Source organism: Meles meles, chromosome 1 (assembly GCF_922984935.1).
Source record: "Meles meles chromosome 1, mMelMel3.1 paternal haplotype, whole genome shotgun sequence".
Classification (NCBI taxonomy): Eukaryota; Metazoa; Chordata; class Mammalia; order Carnivora; family Mustelidae; genus Meles; species Meles meles.
This window is the reverse complement of record NC_060066.1, coordinates 212,091,021-212,111,954: the sequence shown is the minus strand read 5'-3', so window position 1 is coordinate 212,111,954 and position 20,934 is coordinate 212,091,021. Positions and strand designations below refer to the sequence as shown.

General features: G+C 56.6%; 1 protein-coding gene across 11 annotated transcripts in view; it reads left to right on the top strand.

Moving 5' to 3' along the window:
- Positions 1-20,934, top strand: part of CAMTA1 (calmodulin binding transcription activator 1) — an 818,028-nt gene that overhangs the window by 565,182 nt on the left and 231,912 nt on the right. For all 11 annotated transcript variants that reach the window (XM_045998968.1, XM_045998958.1, XM_045998935.1 and 8 more), the window contains one exon: positions 19,096-19,167. In XM_045998968.1, coding sequence (XP_045854924.1) covers positions 19,096-19,167 — 72 coding nt within the window. The remainder of the gene's footprint in view (positions 1-19,095; positions 19,168-20,934) is intronic.

Sequence of the window (20,934 nt, the reverse complement as noted above, 5' to 3'; positions counted from 1 at the left end):
CCTGCGAGAGTCAGAGCCAGATCAGAGGAGAAGCGAGTGTTCGCTCGGCACCCTGAGGGACAAATGTGAGTTCGCCAAGCCTAGAAACAGGGCTTTCCCCAAGACTTCAGAAACAAAGCAGAGCAGATGAAAGGCAGAGAATCTGAAAGGACACGGCACGTGCAGGGACGCGTTCCCCGAACAAACGAGTGCCTGCTCGGTGCCAGCAACGGCGCCGGGCACTGAGAATACAGAAATGAGCACGACACGGACCCGCCCCGCGTACAGTTTGCAGTCTGGCAGGGGAGGTGGGCTAGAAACAGCCTCCGGTGCGAAGGGCAGTGTGCTCCTGCAGGGTGCTCCCGCAGGGTGTTTCCACAGTGTGCTCCTGCAGGGTGCTCCTGCAATGTGCTCCTGCAGGGTGCTCCAGTGAAATTCCCCGCCGCTAGGACACCAGGGAAGGCGGGGTTACGTCTATGCCTTTCCAGAGATGATGTCCCTTTGGAGGGACACTAATTCACTCTGATGCTGATGGCCTGAACACACTGGCCACCGAGGGAGGTGTCAGGGAGGAGACGGAGAAAGGACTGAGGAACGGAGGGGAAAGGCATGGGCCTCCTTTGAGGGAGATCCGGAGTGCTGGGAAGGAAGGAGCTAGGGCCCCTGGAATGATCCAAGCGGGGAAGAGAAGATGCTATGAGAAGAGATCGTAGAAGGGCCTGCAGAAAGGAGGTGAGGGGCAGGACTGATAAAGAGCGGGGAGCCCACAGGAGCTGGTCTGAGCTAAAGGGACGGTCCGCGGAGTGATGTCCCACGGCCCCCGTGGAGTGTGAGGTAGGCCCAGGCTGGCCCGTGGGCTGTGAGGGGTGACCCTGGACTGGGGGGTTTGTCCTAAGACCCCTCACAAGGTGGAAGGAGTTTCCTGACCTCTGGACTAAAAGGCACCTACCAGGTGCCGGAGGAGCCCAGGGGGAAGACGGGAACGCAGGACTTGGCCTCCAGCAAGGACTCCACCGTCCTCACAGCTGACGCTCGTGTTAGAGGGGTCTTGCAGTCGGTTTGAGCTTTTCTTGAAGGAAGCTCTGCGGTCACCTCCTAAGTGCTGAAGCACTCGTTTTGCTGTGCTTAGTCATGGCCAGGGCTGGAGGGACCGAGGCTTGGCAGTGCCACCTGACGGGAGCCCCACTGGGGTGGGTCTGGGCCCTGACTTGAGCAGACATCCCGCCGGCAAGGGGGTCACGGATGGAGCTCCTGGCGTCTGCGGGAGGCCGCCGACGCCCAGCCCCACCTCGGACGGACAGACAGATGGGCCTTCCTTGCCTTGTTCGGGCTAGCCCACGGACGATCACAAGAGCCCCTTTCAGCTTCAAACCCTTTCCAATTCAATGCGTCTTCCGCCCACCCGCCCACCTTGCTGTCGGCAGGAGTTAAGTTTTAATGAGAAAAGAATTTCTCTCTGGAATATTGAGTATAATTAAAATTCTGCCATGGAAAAAAAAAAGCCCAGCAAACATGGAGAGAGTACTAGAGGAAGTGAAAATGTTAAAACGCAACCCCCGTTTTCCTCTCCCTACGACATGGATTATTAAGTCAGGTTTGAGAAAGTTCCTATTAAATATTTAAATATTGCATTAAATATTCATCATCTCAAAAATTGCTTCCTAACCGATCCTTAGGTAAATATAACAATATTTGATCACAAAAGCTGCACAGGCTGACAGGCTCCGAGAGGGTGAGAATCTGTCTGTGGCTCGGTTCCCAAGGGGCGCAGGGAATCCCGCTCACGGGAGGAGGCCAGGAGGGCAGGATGGAGGCCAGGGGAAGTGACACACGGGCCGCAGGGCTGCGGAGGGGCCGCTTGGGGCTGAGCCTGCTTGGGGGGGGGGTCTCTTCTCCAGGGGTGTCTCTCCCCCAAGGGGCACCTCTAGCAAGACCCTCTGTGGGGCCAGCACCCGCTGCAGACCTCAAGGTCCCTCCTGAGGGCTGCGTGAGGGGTATCCCCCGGGGTTCTCCCAGACTGTGCCTGTAGCCCCGCCAGTCCTTGTCCTTGCGTGGGCTTGAGGCCCCGTTGAGAACTCCGCTCTCAAGGAAGGCAGTAAACACTGGCTGTGTGTGGATGGCTGGGTGCCAGCTGGAGGGAGGGGGACATCTAGCCAGGTGGAGTGTGGGGCCAGTTTTGCATGGGCATCTGTGCAGAACAGCGAGGCCGGGTGGGGGCTGCGGAGCCCAGGACGTGAGGGGCGACACGGCTGGCTCGCTGTTCCCAGGTGGCACCTCCCCTGAACACCTCAGACCTGGCGGCCTCCAGCCCTCTCCCTGCCCTGTTCTGGACTTCTCGCAGCAGGGTTCCAACCTCAAGGCCACAGAGGCCCTGCTGCAGGCCAGCCACGCCAAGGCCCCCATCCTCCTCCTCCCGGTCTTCATCCCCACCCTCGGAACTCTCCGGGATGTTTTACGCACGCGAATGGAAAAGAGTTCCAAGGTAGAGAAGCAAAATATTTCCCATAATGGCCAGTGACCTGTTGTGAATAGTGATCCCACCATGGCCTGTCTGGGCACCTTGGGTGGGAGGCCACAGGGGTGGGCCGGAGGCTCAGGGCAGCCACCGAAAGCCACTACGGAGTGGGAACGGGGGCTGGCTGATACATTTTTAGGGAAGATGGCAGAGGCCGACCCCGGGAGTGTGGGGCGTGCTGTGGACAAGTCACAGAGCTGATGAGGTGTTGGGATGCTGGCCTGGCCCCCTTCCTCAAGGTGGGCCTGGAGTTTCCTAACCTGAAACGGTACTCAGTGAGGGGAGGGCTGCTGGGACACCCTGGCATTTTCCTGAGATGAGGCTCTGACTCTCATCTCATCTCGTGGCACCAGGAGAGACTGAGCAGCTCTTGTAGGAACCAACAGGGAGGTGGCCAGAGTGCCCCAAGGACAGGCAGAGCCACTGCCCAGCTCCGTGGCCCTGAACCCACCTTGGTGTCCACGGCCCGACTGTCTTCTCCCAGAAGACAGGCCTAAGTCAATGCGATTCCTCTCTCAAAGCTGTTCCCTGGTGAGAAGGGCCTTAGCTTGGCGGTAAAATGGAACAGTGGGTCTGAGTTCTAGTTCTGACCCTGCGGTCACACACCTTATGGCCCATTGTCCCACGTGGGGAGACAGGAGTCTCCAGTGCAGAGCAGATGCGGCCTGCTCAGGGCCATGGGCATCGGCTTCAAGGTCACCATCCAGCTGGCCCCAGGTCGGAATTCCTGTTGAACTTGGAGGAGTCTTAGCCTCTGTAAGGCTTGGGGTCCTCTTCCTCCGAGTGGGAGTGCTAATTCCTACCCTGAAGGGTCGTTGCAGGGACAGACGGAGGATGTATGCCCTGTAGCCAGCATGCCAGGACTCATCCATAGGCGACTTTGGTCAGACACACGCAAAAGTCCAGGGAGAGGCTCCGGGTAGCCGAGCTCCATGCAGGAGACAGAAAACGTGGCGCTGAGGGGTTTCTCTTAATCAGCCGCAGCAGGAGGGAAAGCAGAGCCCTCGAGGCCTCAGCCCACCTCCAGCGTGAAGGGGCGAGGAGGGGAGGGAAGGCGCTGTGGCGCTCGCCCGCCTCGTAAAGGGCACAGATGCAGAACTGGAGACAGGTGGGATTGGATTACCCGCAGGTGCCCCGGGCTGCAAGCCCGCCACTTCCCGCTCTGCCTGCAAGACTCAACACCGCCCCTCGCAGGTTAGCAATATTGGATTCCAGCGAGTCATATTTTAATGCTGCCAAACAGTTGCAGGCGACAGAAAACCTGTTTCTTTCCCATTTTATACATCCAGGAAATTTGTACCACAGGCAGCCTGCATGTCACGACCACTTAGAAATACTGCATTCTTTCTTTCTGAACCTGCAGACCCACCACAAGGCAGATAAAATGCAGGGCTGTGGACGAGAGGGCCCTCCACCGGGGCCCAGGGAAAGCAGCTCAGTGCAGGGGGCCCGCCGCTCCCCATTAGGAATCCTGCCCCCTGCCTGCATCCCCGGGAGGCTGACGTCCTGGAGGCTGCCAGACACTGTTATTTCCCCAGGGAGGCTGGAGACCGCGCTTGCTCGGGAGAAGCAGGTGTGATTACGGAGGCCCAGGCCGAGCAATGCTTTAATGGATGTAGGGTCCGCTGCTCGACCTAAGTACACGTGTGAACCCCGAGACCACCCTCCATCCCGCCTCTCACTGCATTTAGGCTTCCAGTCCAGGGAGACCCGGCTTCCCACTGGCCCTGGTGAAGTGGGGAACCAGGATCTGCTCCAGCGAGGAGCCAGTTGCGTTCCCGATCGCCCCTGCAGAGCGCACCTCTCAGAACCTCTAAGGGGTGGGTCTTAGAAAGAGGGTTTCCAGGGTTCAGATCTCGGCAGGCAGAGCAGCTGCCGTTGCCTAGACGGCCAGAGTGGCTCAGCCCCTGGGCCCCGCCATCATGGGACCTCCTCTCCCCTCCCCCTCCCCGGGGCATCAGCTGAACACCCTCTGAGCCTGGAAGCCTCGGCTCCCTCTGCCAAAGGGGGTCCCCTCTGCAGATACAGAGACGGGTAGACTCCATCCCTATTGGAAGCTCAAGCTTTGTCTCTCCTGAGCAACCTTTCCTCCGGTCCTTGGCCTAACCAGCTTTTCCAGAATATTCAGTGTCAGGACTGGGGAGACGTAGAGGAACATGGGTCCAAACCACCCTGCAAGTATCTGCCCCATGACAGGTGCTCGGCAAGTGTATGTCAGCGGAGAAGGTGGGCTGCAGACAGGCCTCGGTGTCCTGGGTCCTTTCGAGTTCCCGAAACCGAGGCAGGGTCTGCAGGGACTGGGTGCATTCGGGTCCCTGAACCTTGTTTGCACCTGGGCCACAGGTTTGCTTTGTTTTTGTTTTTGTTTTTGTTTTTTGAGAAACACTTTTTTTAAAATTTTTTATTTATTTCTTATTTTTTTATAAACATATAATGTATTTTTATCCCCAGGGGTACAGGTCTATGAATCGCCAGGTTTACACACTTCACAGCACTCACCATAGCACATACCCTCCCCAATGTCCATAGCCCCCCTCCCCCTCTCCCAACCCCTCCTCCCCCCAGCAACCCTCAGTTTGTTTTGTGAGATTAAGAGTCTCTTATGGTTTGTCTCCCTCCCAATCCCATCTTGTTTCATTTATTCTTCTCCTATCCCCCAACCTCCCTTGTTGCATCTCCACATCCTCATATCAGGGAGATCATATGATAGTTGTCTTTCTCCGATTGACTTATTTCACTAAGCATGATACCCTCTAGTTCCATCCACGTCATTGCAAATGGCAAGATTTCATTTCTTTTGATGGCTGCATAGTATTCCATTGTGTATATATACCACATATTCTTCATCCATTCATCTGTTGACGGACATCTAGGTTCTTTCCATAGTTTGGCTATTGTAGACATTGCTGCTATAAACATTCGGGTGCACGTGCCCCTTCGGATCACTACGTTTGTATCTTTAGGGTAAATACCCAGTAGTGCAATTGCTGGGTCATAGGGTAATTCTATTTTCAACAATTTGAGGAACCTCCACGCTGTTTTCCAGAGCGGTTGCACCAGCTTGCATTCCCACCAACAGTGTAGGAGGGTTCCCCTTTCTCTGCATCCTCGCCAGCATCTGTCATTTCCTGACTCGTTCATTTTAGCCATTCTGACTGGTGTGAGGTGGTGTCTCATTGTGGTTTTGATTTGTATTTCCCTGATGCCGAGTGACGTGGAGCACTTTTTCATGTGTCTGTTGGCCATCTGGATGTCTTCTTTGCAGAAGTGTCTGTTCATGTCCGCTGCCCATTTCTTGATTGGATTGTTTGCTTTGTTTTTAATGGAGGTGAAGTTCACATAACAAAATTAACCCATTTAGAGTGAACACTTCTGCAGTATCTAGAACATTCACAAGGCTGTGCGACCCTCACTCTATCTCGTTCCAAAGCATTTCTGTCCCCCACCGAGGAGACCCCCCCTTCTCTGCCTGCCCCTGCTGAAGCTGCTTTCTGGCTGTGTGCGTTTGCCTCCTCTGAGGCTTTCCCTCCACTCAGTCTTTTCAGGGTTTCCTGTGTGCCGTGGCGTGCGCCGGCGCTGCGCTCCTTCTTGGGGCCGAGCAACGTTCTATTGTGTGGCTCAGCCCCATTTTGTTTACCCACGGCCGTGGATGGCCCTGCGGGCTGCTTGGTCTTTGTGAAGATCTGGGCAGTGAGCGCAGGTGCGCGTGCTGGTCTGCGTGGCTGTTTGGAATTCTCTGGCAGTTGCTAGGTCATATGGTAATTCTGTGTTGAACCTTTGGAGGGAGGGGCCACCGCTTCTCTACGAGGGTCAGGAGAGATTTGCAAATAGCCCCCCACCCCGGGCTCCAGGAAACAAAGGGTCCACACCATTCAGGGGACTAAAACGGGTGGGGGGCATTGTGTGTGTTGGAGAGCAAGGAGAGTGAGTGAGAGCTCGCACTCCAGCCCGGGGGCAGGGTCTCTGATGGACAAGGGGTGTCCCCACTGTAGGGTGGGGACACCATCCTCCCGTTCCAAGAGGAGGGTGTACCTGGGGAAACTGAGGAAGACCTCCGTGCTCCAGTCGCAGAAAACATGCTGTCACCTAACCCTTACTCGATCCAACAAACCTGCAAGACCTGGACGGTCAGAGCCCGCCCTCTACTAAGGACATTGACATTCCAGGAGAACAAATGCCGCCGCCCCCAACCCCTAGGCCTTCTCAGTCCTCTGTGCACTCTAAGAAGTGCTTGTGAGCGTCCAGCCAAGGTCAGGCTCCCGTGACCACACCCTACCGCCAGGAGCAGAGCAGGAAGGTCAGGGAGGGGCCCAGGCCCCCCCACTTCATCCTTCTCCAGAGATGCCTGGGAGGACAGAAGCCTCTGTCTGAGGGCCTCGGGAACCCTTCAGGACATTCCCTCCTCCCCCTGGTCTCCCACGAGGGCCAGCGTTCCTCATCAGCCTGTGTTCAAAGGGAAGAGGGCTCCCGTCCAAGGTCGTTTAGCCCTCCTCCTGGGAGACCACAGGTACCACCTTGTGTGGCCTGCACTATTCAAGGCTCACCCCGTCATTATCATCATTATTATTTCCATTCTACAGATGAGGAAACCGAAGCTCAGGGCACAAAGTGACTGAGGTTCCAAGTGGCTGCCGAGCACCCCCAGGGCCGCGGGGGTGTCGCACGTGCTCAGGCACTTGGAGGCACCGAGAACAGGGCCTGGTGAGCGTAGGCCCCCCACAGTGCTCCCAGCACATTCGTTTTTCCGAGAAGGGTCATGGCTCAGGACTTCCTGAGGGACCTAAGCATCAGGTTCAGACCCTGCTCCCTACCACCCTTGGGTTCCCAGGACAAGCAGACTTGCCACCCATCCTGGCGTCTCCCTGGAGCTGGAACAGGCCTGTCGGGGTAATCCCATTTGGCTGCGTCTCTGACACAGGCCCCGAGTGATCACGGGAGGCCAGGGGTGTGCCCTTCCCCGGAGGGCTCTTCCCTACTGCCCCCTTTCTTTTTAGTGATGTTTTTGTGAACTTGAGAAAAAATCAGGAAAAGGCTGATTCCCTCTGTCCAGCCCATTAATTCTGCATGCTCAGGCCCAAATTAACCTTGGCAAGGCTTCGAGAGGAGAGAGTAATTCTAACCTTAAAAATCTGCTGATTAAAGCTGGTTTCAGGAATTCGATTCTACTTAATGTCCTGGCACAGAGCCCAGCCTCCCATTAACATGACCACAGACTCGGCCCCGGCATTTCCCTCCAGCTCCTTAATAAATAAAACCCCATAGCCTGGTTGAAGCAAGAATCCCTTTCCCGGACTCCCCTGTTGCCCGTAGCCATACGTGTTGCCCAGTGCCATGGGCACCAGGACACTGTGTGCCTGTGGATGGGTGTGGGCCACCTGTGACCGGGACTGGGACCATGGGATGGGTCAAGAGTCAGAAAAGGGAACAGCTACCTGGAACAGACGCTGAAAACCCCCACGCCGAAGGATGCAGCCGCTGGTCCCCTATAGAGGCTCAGCGTCCCCCATTAGCAATCACTTCGGCTACAACCTGCAAAGCCACATTAAGACGGGTCAGCCTCAACAGGCCATCTGGCAAGGGGAACCCTAGACCGAGAGTTGCTTATGGGAGTCCAGCATCCTCACCAGAGTCCTCAGGACAGGGGTGCCCGGGGCGCAGCAGGGGGCCCCACAGCTGTTAGTGGAAGAGGGAAGGGAGGGAGGCCACCGCCGCCACACAGCACTTTCTAGAGCAGTTCCGGCCACTGGCAGGGCACCAAGAAACAGGGCTCAGCAATATGCTTTGATGAGAGAAAGGAAATTCCACGTTATTTATTTATTATTTATGCCCAGTACTTTTAGGAAGTGTTCGAAATAGAAACAGCCCAGATCTATAGATATATATATGGAAATGGGCTCAAAGAACAAGAACGTGAGTGTGGGGAGGGAGCTGAGTCAGAACACGTGTGCATGCACCTAGAGAGACGCAGACAGAGAGACAGAGTGGGGGAGGGAGAGAGGGTAGTGTCCCCTCAGGCAGGATAGTGTCCCCTCTGGCAGTCCTTGGTGGCTGGCATACTCAGGGAGGAGGGGCCGCCTGTGGGGGACCAGGTGCCTGGAGGGGTGTCTGAGACATGGGAACGCTCCAGGAGGGCTGGTTCCCACAGCTGTTTGGTGAGGGCAGGGGACAGACAGGAGTCCACACCCACCTGGCTGAGGGTCCCAAGGGTGGGCAAGCGGGCAGGTCTGGGCGGCCAGGTGCCTGGACTGGTCCCCCGGCAGAAGCCCCTCTGCTTGGCCATGGAGCCCAAAGCAGAGGCCTCAGGCCAGCCAGGAGGACCCCAGAGCGGAGCCCCCCACCCCCCCTCTGTGCCGAAGAGCCATGGCTCAGATCACCTGCTTCCCTAAATCTAAATTTATCTCATTATCAATTTTTAGCTCTTACTCCATTTTATGCCCACTAATTTATTAATCCTGGAACCCCCCGAACAGTAAAGTTGAAGTTCCAGGGATTTTATTTATATCTTTAAACACGATTTTTATGCCTTTTTATCTAAAAATTCATTTAATCTTTATTGCCCCTCTCACTCATGGCGCAGTTAGGCGGAGGCAGCCCTATTCAGACGTGCTGTCCCAAGGATGCTCAGCCTCTCCCTGGGGGAGGCACCCCAGTGAGCAGAGCCGGGGGCGGGGCACGGGGTGCCAGCATGAGGCGGGGACCCATCATCTGCTCTGGTCCCTGGAAGAGGCTGGTGCGGAGGGGGCTTCTCGGAATTCATGCTGTCCCCTCACCCCTGCTGCTCATTTTCCCCTTCAGGTCCCTTTACCAGAGACCTAAAGGGCCCATGGGCTAGAAAGATGATCTAGAATGTTCTGTGGAGATGTTGGGAGCCTCCCTTTCCATCATCCACCCATAGCACCTCGGAGAATTTCGCTCTTCTCCTCACCCAGACCCAGGGGCTCTGAGGTCTGGGCAGGGAGATAGTGGTTCCTCCTCCCTCCCCCAGACCCCCTACCTGGAGGGTCTCTTTGGCTCTCTGTCCTTACCCAGTGTGCGGCTGCCCCTGCATGCCCCTCCACCGAGCTCCTGCTGATGCCAGTGCCCAGGGGCACTCCCGTCCCCAGGGTCTGCGGGTCCACAGAACTGCCTGCAAGACGATGGGGCGGGGTCCACACATGCCCCAGGCCTGCCAAGCACTGCCCCGTTCTGGCCCCCTCCTTCGCACACAGCCTGTCTCGGGGACAGGGCAGGAAGCCACCAGCCTTACAAAATTTGCTGTCCCATCCCTTTCTGTCTGCCCCTAGATTCCTCCAGCTCTGGGGATCCGAGCTCGGCAGCCAAGCTGGGCCATCTGGTCCCCTGTATTCCTCTGGCCATGCACCAAAACTTCCGCCCGTGAGACGGGGGTGAAATCCCAGAGTTCAGATTCGAACTCTAACACGTCCATATGACCTTGGGTGGGGAGTTGGTATCTCTGAGCTCCAGCTCCCAGGTCCGCAGAGAGGGCACATCCCAGCCCCTTCCAGAGTAATGGAGAGGCCCCTGGACTCTTGCCCTCCCCTAGGTCACCTATAGCATGAAGCATCGGAGACTCTCTCTGAGTCGGCAGGAAGACTGATGTAATGTCCCCGGAGAGTCCCACGGCTGGAGGTAGCCGGTCTCAGGGAGGAAGAGTTCCTCGAGGCCGTGGAGAATGAATCTTTGGGAGACTGTCCACCTCTTCCCAGAGGGTCCCCCCTTACCAGAGAAGGTACAGGGCTAAGGGGTTTTCTCCAAGGAAGGGTCTGGTCCCACCGGGCGACCTAAGCATGACCATGGCTGGGACCTGCCTGTGTGACTCACCAGCATCAGGTTGGGGGGGGCCCAGCCAGCCCCATTGCTTCCTGGCCTCAATCCTTTGTGGTGGTAGGGCCTCGGCCGCACTGGGAGAGGCCATTGCTGACTATCTTGGGAGAGAGGCCAGGATGGAGACGGGGTCAATGATGATCTAATATTCCAGATCTCTCCTGTCACCCAACCCGGAGGCCAAATCAGACTGCAATCCATTTAGCTCAAACTAATTTTAAAGCAATTCACTATTTAACAAGTTCTGAGGCCCAGTGCTTTTGCAGGCAGCATGCGAATTGAATCATTTGGTCTAATCTTAGATTAGTACAAACCAAATCCTTCAGTGAGGACCATCCTGGGAGCAGCCTGGGCTTTCACCCCTTTGTCTTTGACGCAGGCGGTCCCAGCAGAAGGCCTGACCCTCAGCCATTGGCACAGACGCCTGAGTGAAGCTGCCAGGGGCTGGCCTGCCGGGCAGGGTCAAGCAAGCAGAGGTCAGAGTCCCCCTCTGCCTCTTCCCAGCCACGTGACCTTGGACAAACTGCTGGCCTGCCCAGCCTCAGCCTTCCCCAGAGGTCTCCCTGTGGGACAACGTAGAGCTAGAGACGAGGGACAGGAGAGAGTCCATGTCACCACCCCCTCCCCCCCACAAGTGCCTTCACAAGAGACCTTCTAGTGCCTTCTGGGATCTGCCCCAGCTTTCAGGGCACCAGGAGAGCTGCAGACTGTGTACCTCGCAGTAGCTGCTGCTGGTCTGGGGAGATCTGAAAGGTACCAGAGGGTTTTCCCTTCACCTGCTCCTTGGAGAGCACCTGCTCATCCCAGGATGTCCAAGATTTGGCAGCAAAGGAACTCCTGAGAGCCCTACAGCTCTGCCTGCTCGGGGCCTTCCTGCTCCCCTGAGCGTCCCAGGGCCACTGGCTCACAGCCCAGGCAGGCAAGACACTTCGGTGCCTCTGGAGTCCCACTGGCAGGATGGGACTCTGGCTAGCCCCCCAGCTGCAGTGAGAGAAAAGAAAGTACAGGAAGACATGCAGCAACGAGAGACAGAGGCAGAGGGAGGGAGGGAGAGCCGATGGGGTCAGATCCCAAGTTCTCATCCGGTCTCTGCCCTTGTGCCTCGAAATTCAGAGCTCCGCAGTCCTTCCAGGAAACCTGCTCCGACAGGCAGAGTCCGGGCCAGTGCAGCGGGCAGGGCCGTGACAGTCACAGGGCCTTGGCTTCGACGCAAGGCCATCTGCTGGCCGCTCATCACGGGTCCCGTGGGGCAGACGGCAGAACAACCGGCAGTTCGCAGACTCGGCCACCCATCCCTCTGCTTAAAATACTTCTCTTGTCCACTGCCCTAGCCTTTTCCCCCTGTGATCCCCCAGCCCGCTGCCACTCACCCTTTCTGACTCATCACAAACGTCACCCCCTCTGCGGGGACCTGGCTGACCGGCAGCATGAGACATACTCTTCCCTCCCCCACCCCAGCCTCCGTCACACTCTCTCCTGGGGCACCTTGTGCTTAGCATCAGGCCCGTTTTGATCTGTTTTTGTTGGTTTGCTTGTCCCTCTCTCCACAGGGGAGGCTGAGGGACCATGGAGGCCCCGGGCTCAGGACAGGCACAGGGTCAACAGCGGGAACCTGTTTACGGGAAACTCCAGCTCCCCGTCCTCCTCTTACCGCTGAGACAAGGCCCAGCCTGGGCCCGGGTGCCCTTTCTTGGAGGGCCTGGCTGTCACTCCATCTGCCCGGGCATGGCCTCCCACCTGCCCTGGCCGGAATATTCTGAACAAATGGCCGCTCGGGCCTTTGTCACTTCAGAGCAGGATTAAATCGTCATCTTCTGGGCAGATTCCCCCTTCCCTTCTACCCTCTCTTCGTCTTCTGTCTCCTTCGTACCGGGACACGTTTTCAAAACTCTTCATCTTTGCCATGTGAACATCAGACTCAAGTGTGTGAGATAAACCAGGCACTGAAAATCTATTTTCACTCTGATAGTCGTTGTGCAGACCGTCACCTCCCCAGGGGGAGGGAGGTGGGGCCAGGCCACTGGGGGAGCCCGGGGGCTGCCGACACAAGCCTAACCCAGCTCTTGGGATTCTAAGCGGCCGTGTGCCATAAACACCCCAGTCTGAGGACAGAGCAAGTGTTGCGCCTGCTTTTGAGAAGGCTCTCGGTGGGGGAGAGGCAGGGAGTGAGCTTTTCTGTGGTGGCTCAGGGACCCTGGGAGACACTTGCAGATGGTTTCAAGCTGGCCTGGGGCAAATGGCACACACCCACCTGCAGACATTGCAACTCCCCAAAGTGGAGCCAACATCCAAAATCCCAACCCCCAGGTGCCATCTTCCCCCAAACCCTGGTTCCCCCAGATCCCAGCCATTGGGGTCTTGGGCTCCAAGAGTCTCGGCCAGACATCTGAGCACTGGATCTCCACGCTTGTTCTCTAGAGCTGCAGTGTCCAGCGGAGCGCTCTGTGATGACGGAACGTTCCATGCCATCCCAGGTGGTAGCCGCTAACCACGTGTGGCCGTTGAGCCCTTGAAGTGAGGCTAGTGGCTGGGAAGTTATTTCCTTCTACTGGGTTCGAATTCGAATTCGAATTCGAATTTGAACAGTCACACGAGGTCGTGGCTGCCGTGTGGGATACCGCCACTCTAGAGGGGCCTGGCAAGCAAAGCTGGGGACCCATGGAGTAAGATTCTGGGCTCACACGTCCCCAGAGAGGGAGGTCAACAGCAAACCTTGGCTTTGGGGTTTCCCTGCCTCTGTGGGAGGAGGTCCAGGAACAGAATGAAATGTTTGCTCTAGTGAAGAAATTCCACCGGCAGCCAAGGCCACAGAGCTGGGCCGCTCCTCTGAGAGACAGGGCCGGCGCACCTGTACGCCCCCAATACTGAGCTTTCAGCTTCCCGTACCTTATCTCCCTGAACAATGTGTAATTAATAAGAAGGTGCTTGGCAGGCACAGGAAGCCGTGTTTTCTTTCACTGGGGGTCTTCCACGTGCCAAGAAGCCTAAGCCCCGTGCTGGAGAGTTGGCTAATCTCCTATGAGGCATTTACGGTAATACACCAACGTCCTGAGGCCCAGAAAACAAGCAACAACAACTGAGTCCAGTTTTAGACACCCAAGTTCTGTGAAAGCTGCCGTGGTCAGTGAAGGGAGACGGGACTGGCCTGTACTCTCCTGGGTCATGTGGCTTTGGTACGTGCGCGGACTCTTCCTTTCCATCTAGGTCTCCACTGCTCCCTCCGTGCCCTGCTTAGACAGTCCCATTACGTGGACTCAGTTTATTGAGCACCTGCTGTGTGGAAATCACTGTGTGGAATTTTACAAAAGACGATGCTGTTCATGTTCCTCCCAGTGTGGCAGGGGGCGGGGGGCAAGGGTCAGCAAACTGGGCCCACCGGCCAGAGGTGATCCGCCTCCTATTTTCGCATAGCTCGAGCTAAGAACAGTTTTTATATTTTGTAATGGTTGGGGGGGAATTAGAATGAAGAATAATATTCATGACATGTGAAATCACGCACAATTCAAATTACAATATCCGTGATTAAGGTTTTGTGGGGTTAGGGTTAGGGTTATATAATAACCTATAAAGGCCAGACTGAGCAGCTGTAACAGCGACCGTCTGACTCACGAGCCAAGAATATTTTCTCTTTGGCCCTTTATGGAAAGTGCCAGCTCTGTGATATAGGGGACAGGCCCGTGGACAACAGTCGTGGTGTGTATCACACTTGGGGCAGAATCCACACCCTCATGGCTGCCCAGGACCCTGGGAGGCCTTTTCCTGGGACGCCTTCCACAGGCCTGGTCAGGAGGGGCTTCCTGGGGGAGGGAGAACCTATAGGCACTCGGGCTGGGAGGGGTTTGCACGGGCAGTGGGACGGCAGGAGGGGACGTGAGGGAACGAGAGGCACCAGATTGGCCTGGGGACAGTGCGTCTGTGCTCTGGAGCCCAGCAGAGAGTGGAGGGGACCACAGAGGGTTGATATTTTCCTGGAGGAGGGGAGGAGAGGGAGGAAGGGGTGGGATCAGCTGGTCACACGAAGCCACTGAGAGCTGGACAGAAAGGAGAGGCGTCCCACGGCGTCCCAGTGCCCCAACCACCGAAGCTTTGCTCAGCACCCAGAGGTGCTCCCCTCTTTCACTGACTGAGGGCATCGGGTGTTGAGGCCTGTCAGATTGGCACGTGGGGGGACTCCCAGCACCTGAGTGTGTTGGGATGAAATCCGTTGGAAAAGATTTGCAGCCGGTGTGCCCTTTCTTTATAGGAAGCGTGTATTTTGAATTAAAGGGAGCTCCTGTTTCCTATTGGTGTCCCTATAAATTCATCTTTCCTTTTTATTTAAGAAGGGAGGGAAAAAACCCCGTAGTGTCAGAAAAGCAATTTTGAGTATTTAAGAGAAAAATTCCTCCCTGCTCAGCTGTCACATTCAAGGGAAGCCGTCAGACCTTAATTCCGCAAATATAACGAATTTGAAAGTTGTTTCCAGCTAGGGGTGAAGTTCTCTTGAGTTTCCTATAAATAGCTAGTTGCTTTCTCTTTTTCTCTCGCTGTATGCACACATAAACAAGGGGCTCCCAGCATGCTTTCCTGCACACCTCCCCCAACACCTGCGCACACACACCTCATACTGACTCACACACACACACACACACACACACACACACACAGCTGTAACCACCTGCTCTGGGAAGCAATTCTCCCTCCAACCCAGTCATGGCCCCCAAACAGAAAACTCAACCCACGGAGGCCCAAGGGGAGCCCCAGGCCTGATCAAAAAGCACCGAGAGTTTGTCAAACACAGATCAGTACAGAGAAACTTGATTGCTTTTTTGATTAGTAGGAGGGGAAGGAAGGGGTTTGAAGGGCTGCCTCATGAAACCGTGTACAGTTAGTCCCCAGGGGGCTTGGGGAGGACATTGTCACCGACAAAGAGCTGCAGAGTGAGGACACGGGGACAAAGGGACCTGGCAAGAGGGTCTGGGATCAGGGCTGTGGGGCTGGCTGGGGGTGGGGGGTGGGGGGTGTGCCGTCAACGAAAGTGGGGAGGGCCAGGGTGCAGGAGCCCAGGGCAAGCCAGGCCAGTCACGTGCTGAGGACCGGCAAGTTCACACCTGCTCCGTGCACCTGAAGGCTTCGCTCTGTGCTGGAGAAGGACACCCCCTCCCAGGCTTGTCTGTTGCCTCCCAACACCGTCCCTATCCCTGATTGCTGCTTCCAGCCCCGCCCGAGCACCAGACCTTGGCACCTTACTCCACCCCGTGTCCCCACTTGGAGATCTTAGGAGCTCCTCAACCTCACCACGTGGAGATGTGAAATCAGCCTGTCCCCCACCAGGCTGCTGCTCCCCTGGGGTCTCCTGTCTTGGGCATGGGACCACTTGTCCCTCACCCTATATCTCTCTCTCTCTCTCTCTCTCTCTCTCTCTCACACACACACACACACACACACACACACACACACACCTGTCCGTGCAGCCAGGAGGCTGGGCAGATGCCCTTACACCTGGCAAGTGTGGTCACCCCTCCACACCTGTCCTGCTGCCACTGCCATCCAGGACCAGTGGGGCTCTGGGCTCACAGGGCTGGTCCCGGGCCCCTCACCTTCTGCCACTCTGTCCCCCAGCCACGCTGTGCCACACTGAGCTTCCGAAAGGTAGATCTGTTCATGATGTCCCAGAACAAAGTCAAGCTCCTTGTTGTGGCCCCCACAGCTGTTGTGACTGGACCCGACCTCCCCGACCTGGACCGCCCTCATGCCCTGCCTTGCCTGTTATACTCTAATCCCTCCCAACGTCTTCAGCCCAGCCTGTGTCTCTCCTCCTGTCCCCAGCGGCTTTTCTGGCTGCTGGACTGACACTCCTTCCCCCACTCTTCCCCCAGCCCCTCGGGCCTCCTCTCCCACTGTCCCCCGTGATGCTCCCGACATCCCACCCACACATCAGCCCTGGACCTTCACAGCCACCCACGAGACAGGAGGAGGAAGGTGCCCTTCTCACAGCCTAGAAGGACAAGGACCCTCCTTCCCAGCAGGTCCCCACCCCAGGCAGGACCTGTTTCTCCAGAAGCCCTTCTTTGCTGACTCCAGCTCACCAAGGGTGGATTACTGGAAGTTTCCTTCCCCACAAGGACTGTCAACCAGCTACTCGACATGACTCAGAGTTCCCTGAAACTGAAGCTTAGCCCTGTAAGCACTAAATTTGGAGCCATTTTCCAGGATGTTTTTCTAGCATGTGGTTTAAAGACCTGGGACTTCGGAATACCGCAAGTAAAAATGCAATATTTACTGACTTTGGGTCCTTTCCTGTACTTTCCTGTGGAGACCAGCAGGACAGTTGTTGGCCGTCTTCATTCAGGGGATCTGAGGCTCCCTGCCTCCAGGAGCTCCCGGTCCTGGAAGTACAGATAGGCAGGGAGCCAGGGGAGACCCGGCATCATGAGGAGCTCATGTGGAGCTTGGCAACATGGCGTCACGGGGAGCTTGGCGACATGGGGAGAGGGTCAATGCCGTTGGGCTCCTTGAGTCCTTGGGGCTCTCTGGGAGCTTTTCCTTCCTCCCTGGATGCTATTTGACATGGTTCGCTCTCTCAGGGGTCTGCTTTCCTCTCTCCAGCCTTCCTAGATCGTGCTTCTCATCTGTGGAGACCAGAGACATCGGATCACCGGGTGTTTAGAGTCGTATCTAAAAATAGAGTTGTTGGGTTCTGAGTGAGGCCCCGTGTGTTCCTCTGATTAAAATGCATGAGTCTTGCTGTAGAAATGGCGATGTTTCCTTTTACCATCATCCTGCTTACTGGCTGGTACTGGGCAGTTCTGGATAGGCGAGGCTGCCCATGGGCGCTGGGGTGGCTCAGGGGAGAGCGGGCACATGCTGTCTCCTTTCTGGGGGCTCTCAGGAGGAGCACACAGTAGGTTTTGGGTAAATTCCCGGTGGGTCCTCGTGTGTGGTTCAAAGACATAACAGCCCAGCCGAGGCAGATCAGCAGTGAAGAGGGGTGGACGGGGTTGCCCATCAACCACGTTCTTTTCAAGTTCAAGAAAAGACAGTGGAAAGAGAGGGAGACAGGTGAAGGGGGGGGACGTCTGCAAACCCTCAAGAGGAATGAACAGTGGGAAAAAGCAGATGTGTAGCCTTTTATTTCAAAGAAGCAGGAGAGAGTTCTTCTTTCAACAATTTATGTCTCTCTCCATTTGGCTCATTCCGTGAGTAAGAGTAATGAAACTGCCCATGAGAATATGCAAATTCCGAAGGAAAAGAGCTGATTAAAGTTGCAGGTGGGCTGCTCATTTGCGGCAAACAAGTGCTCACAGGAAATGTCCAAACAGAGGTCTCCTTCGGCAAGGAGGAGTGAGTTATCAGAAATAAAAGTGAAAATGCAGTGTATTAAAAACCAGGAAAGTCAGGAAAGAATATTGGCTTCTTAATAATAAATACACTTTGTGGGCGAGAATTGCAAGAGAATCGTTTAAATTAATTTCCGCTTTGTTTGGTTGGTTTATACAGGGTTTAGTCCCAGCTGACAGCAATCTGTAAAAGTTCTAACATATTGGAAATCTGATTTTCTTACACCCAGAATCCCACAGTCCAACCTGATTTCTCTTTCAGCTCTGCTAATCAGACAGGCAGGGCTCAAACGGACTCCTAGTAGAACCAGATTGCACTCGGTCTGTTTTAAATACAGAGCTGCTGGCTCATTCTCCCTGTACACCGGTGCCTGGGGGCAGGGGGGTGGTGCTGTGGGGAGGTTCAAATGAGCACTGAGAGGTCAAGGGGAGATCTCGCTCATGCTGGGTCTGCGAGGCTCCAGGGCCCTGCCTTCACTTTCTACCCCACCGATTCGGGAATCTGTGCTTTGGGAAGCCAGGGAAACTCTGCAGGAGATGGCGAGAGAGTGTTCTGGTTTGGAATTTGAGGCTACAAAAGAAAAGGCATCATCCTGTTCCCCTGAGACAGCTCTCAGAGCTGGGTTTTGAGAGGCACCTGAAGGGCCGTTCTCACCGGTCTCGGTTCCCCGCCTCTACCTTCGAGCCTGACCCACAGTGTCCAGTGCTGTGTGCACCGGGAAGCTCCATGCACCCGCGTCCGAGTGTCCCTCCCTACCGCCTCCCCCGGCCCCGAAGCACACACCCTCCTGATTCTCCAAAACCATCTGCCAAAGATGCAGCTTTAACCTCACAACAAACAGAGATAGGAACGAACAAACTAATTAAAAGCCAGCAAGTGGGATGTGCACAAGGGACCCCTCGGCCTCCGGAGGGCCGTCCTAGAAGCGTTGCCCCCCCGCCCCCCCCCCAAGTGTCAGACGTCCCGCCAGCCAGGGTTGCCTGGCCTGCCTGGCATGACGCCCTTGACCAGGGAAGGTCTGGAGTGTGGCGTGCGTGCGTGCGTGTGCGCGTGCGTGTTTGAATCAATTCCAGATAGGTTCATTCTCTCCCCACACACCGAGGGGTCTTAACCTAGGCTCTGTGAATGAACTTCAAGGGTAACTCCAAGCCCCTAAAATTATAGGCAAAATGTATACGTATGTGCACTGTCCTGGTCCCCGGGGTTTTCTGGGTTCTCACGTGCCTCTAAGGCCCCGCAAGAGGGAAAGCACCCCAGCCGTGCATCGGTGTTGGCCCGCGAGTGCTTCTTAGATACGGACCCGTCCCGACCCTGGAACCAGGCCCAGAGTCGCCTGCCCTTGGCCTCCCCGGATGCCGGCGGCGTCCGTGGCCCTTTCTCGTTCCTTCTCCGTTGCGCCGTCTCTCTCCCTTCCTTCCCTCTTTCCAACTGAATTCTCGTTTTTCCTCTCTCCCCAGTGCTTGTACGGCTGCTATGTCCATTCCTCCATCATCCCCACCTTCCACCGGAGGTGCTACTGGCTCCTTCAGGTAGGTGGCCGGTCGGTTCTTCTTCATCTCCGCCGGGAATGTCTGTGGGGGAGCGGCCGGGCGTGGGGCTCCGGTGTGCGGCGGCCTGGGGCCGAGGCGTCCCAGCAAGCTCTCCTCGGGGCGTCGGCGTGTGGTGCGGAGGCCAGCTGTGTGGCCAGCCTGGTGTGCCGTCAGGTGCCAGGAAGGGGAGAAGCCTGGTGGGGAGGGGGCAGTCCTTCCTGCCCCGGGAGAACAAAGCCCCACCAGGAGCTTCCAGGGTGCCTCAGTTTCCTCTTGATGAGGACAGAAAGGAGGCCGAGCCCTCTGCCCCTGACAGCAAAATGCCTGTGGGCTGAGAGCTACATGTCCATTTTCTCTTGCGGGTTAGTCAGTCGTTGGCACTTGTGGAAAATCGGCTCTGGAGGCATGCCAGTGGCAGTCGGATTGATCGGAATGGTGGTTGGGAGAGGAGGAGCCCATGGCTTGGCAGGGAGGAGTCCAGGCATTGATTTGTGGTGTGTGCCCTGCAGTGGGATGGAGAAAGGGCTGGAGGAGCCCCCCTAGGGTGGCCCGGCTGCCAGCTCTGTGTCCGTGGTGCTCAAGCACAGCTTGGCTGAGTGGTCATCGGTGGTCATCGGTGGTCATCCTGCCGAGGAGAGGGTGCTCCCCTGTGAGCAGAAAGGTCTGAGGGATCCTTCCGTTGGGCTGGACCTGGGTCCTCTGCAAAGCTTGTCCTCTGATCTGCAGCTGCTCTCTGTGGGCCCCAGCCGCCGGGGGCCAGGGCCGGGTGCCGCAGTTTCTTCCTCCTGCCTCTCCCCAGGCTTTGCTGCCTCTGACCTTGCCTGCTATGATTCTACTTTGTGCACCCACATCGGTTCAAGGGCCCCGGGGCTGGAGGATCTCCCCGGCTTGGCAGTGAGGTTGGGAGGGGTCTGGCAGAGAGTAAGCAGCCCCCAATGCCACAGTGTGCATTCAGGGAGCAGAGGACGCAGAGGGGCCCCTGGTCTCAGGGAAGGTGGCCTGGAAGGCATCTGCGGGGCCCAGAGCGATCTCGGTGTGGACACAGAGGCTCAGCCCAGCCCCTACCTCCAAGGCCTTGCCCATCTCCCTCAGTTCCAGAAATAATTGTCTGTGGTTCAGCAAGTTCATTCGCGGATGACGCCTGAGATTGTCCAAGGATGTGCTGATTTGCAAAGACTCGGCTTCCCTGACGTCTTGCCCCGTGGTCAGTTTCCGGGTTTGTCTCCCTGGGAGGCCAGCCTAGGAGGACCAGGTTCCTGATCACTTGGCCTCACGTTCTTGTGAAAGGGTCCTCCACATGGTCATGGGATGATACTTCTCGTCTTGTCAATGCAAAAGGTTTTCTCTTCGACCTGGCTGCAGGGGTAACGTGTGGGGCTCCCACCTTGCGCGTAGGGATCCGGTGAAGTGGGAGCCTGTCCTTGTGTCCGTGGGGTCACGTTCTGGCTGCCGAAAAATATTTTCACCCTGAGCGGCCTGCAGCCAAGTCCACTCCTTCCTGGGCTTCCAAAGGCCCCAGGGCCCGGTTTGGCTGTTTTTCTTTACGGTTCCTGTCCCATCGAAACAGCTCGCGGGCACACATTCCTGAGTCTGATTCCCGGCCTGCCCACTGCCCTCTTTCACAGCAGCGCCCCAGCTGGCTTCCTGCCAGCCAGCTTTGCCTGCGGCCTCGCTCTCTTCTCTTCTGGGGGTGCTCTGTCCCCCAGGCTTGCCCTCCCACACCCACACCTCCGCCTGTCTCCTCCCATCCCATCAAGGCCTGTGGCT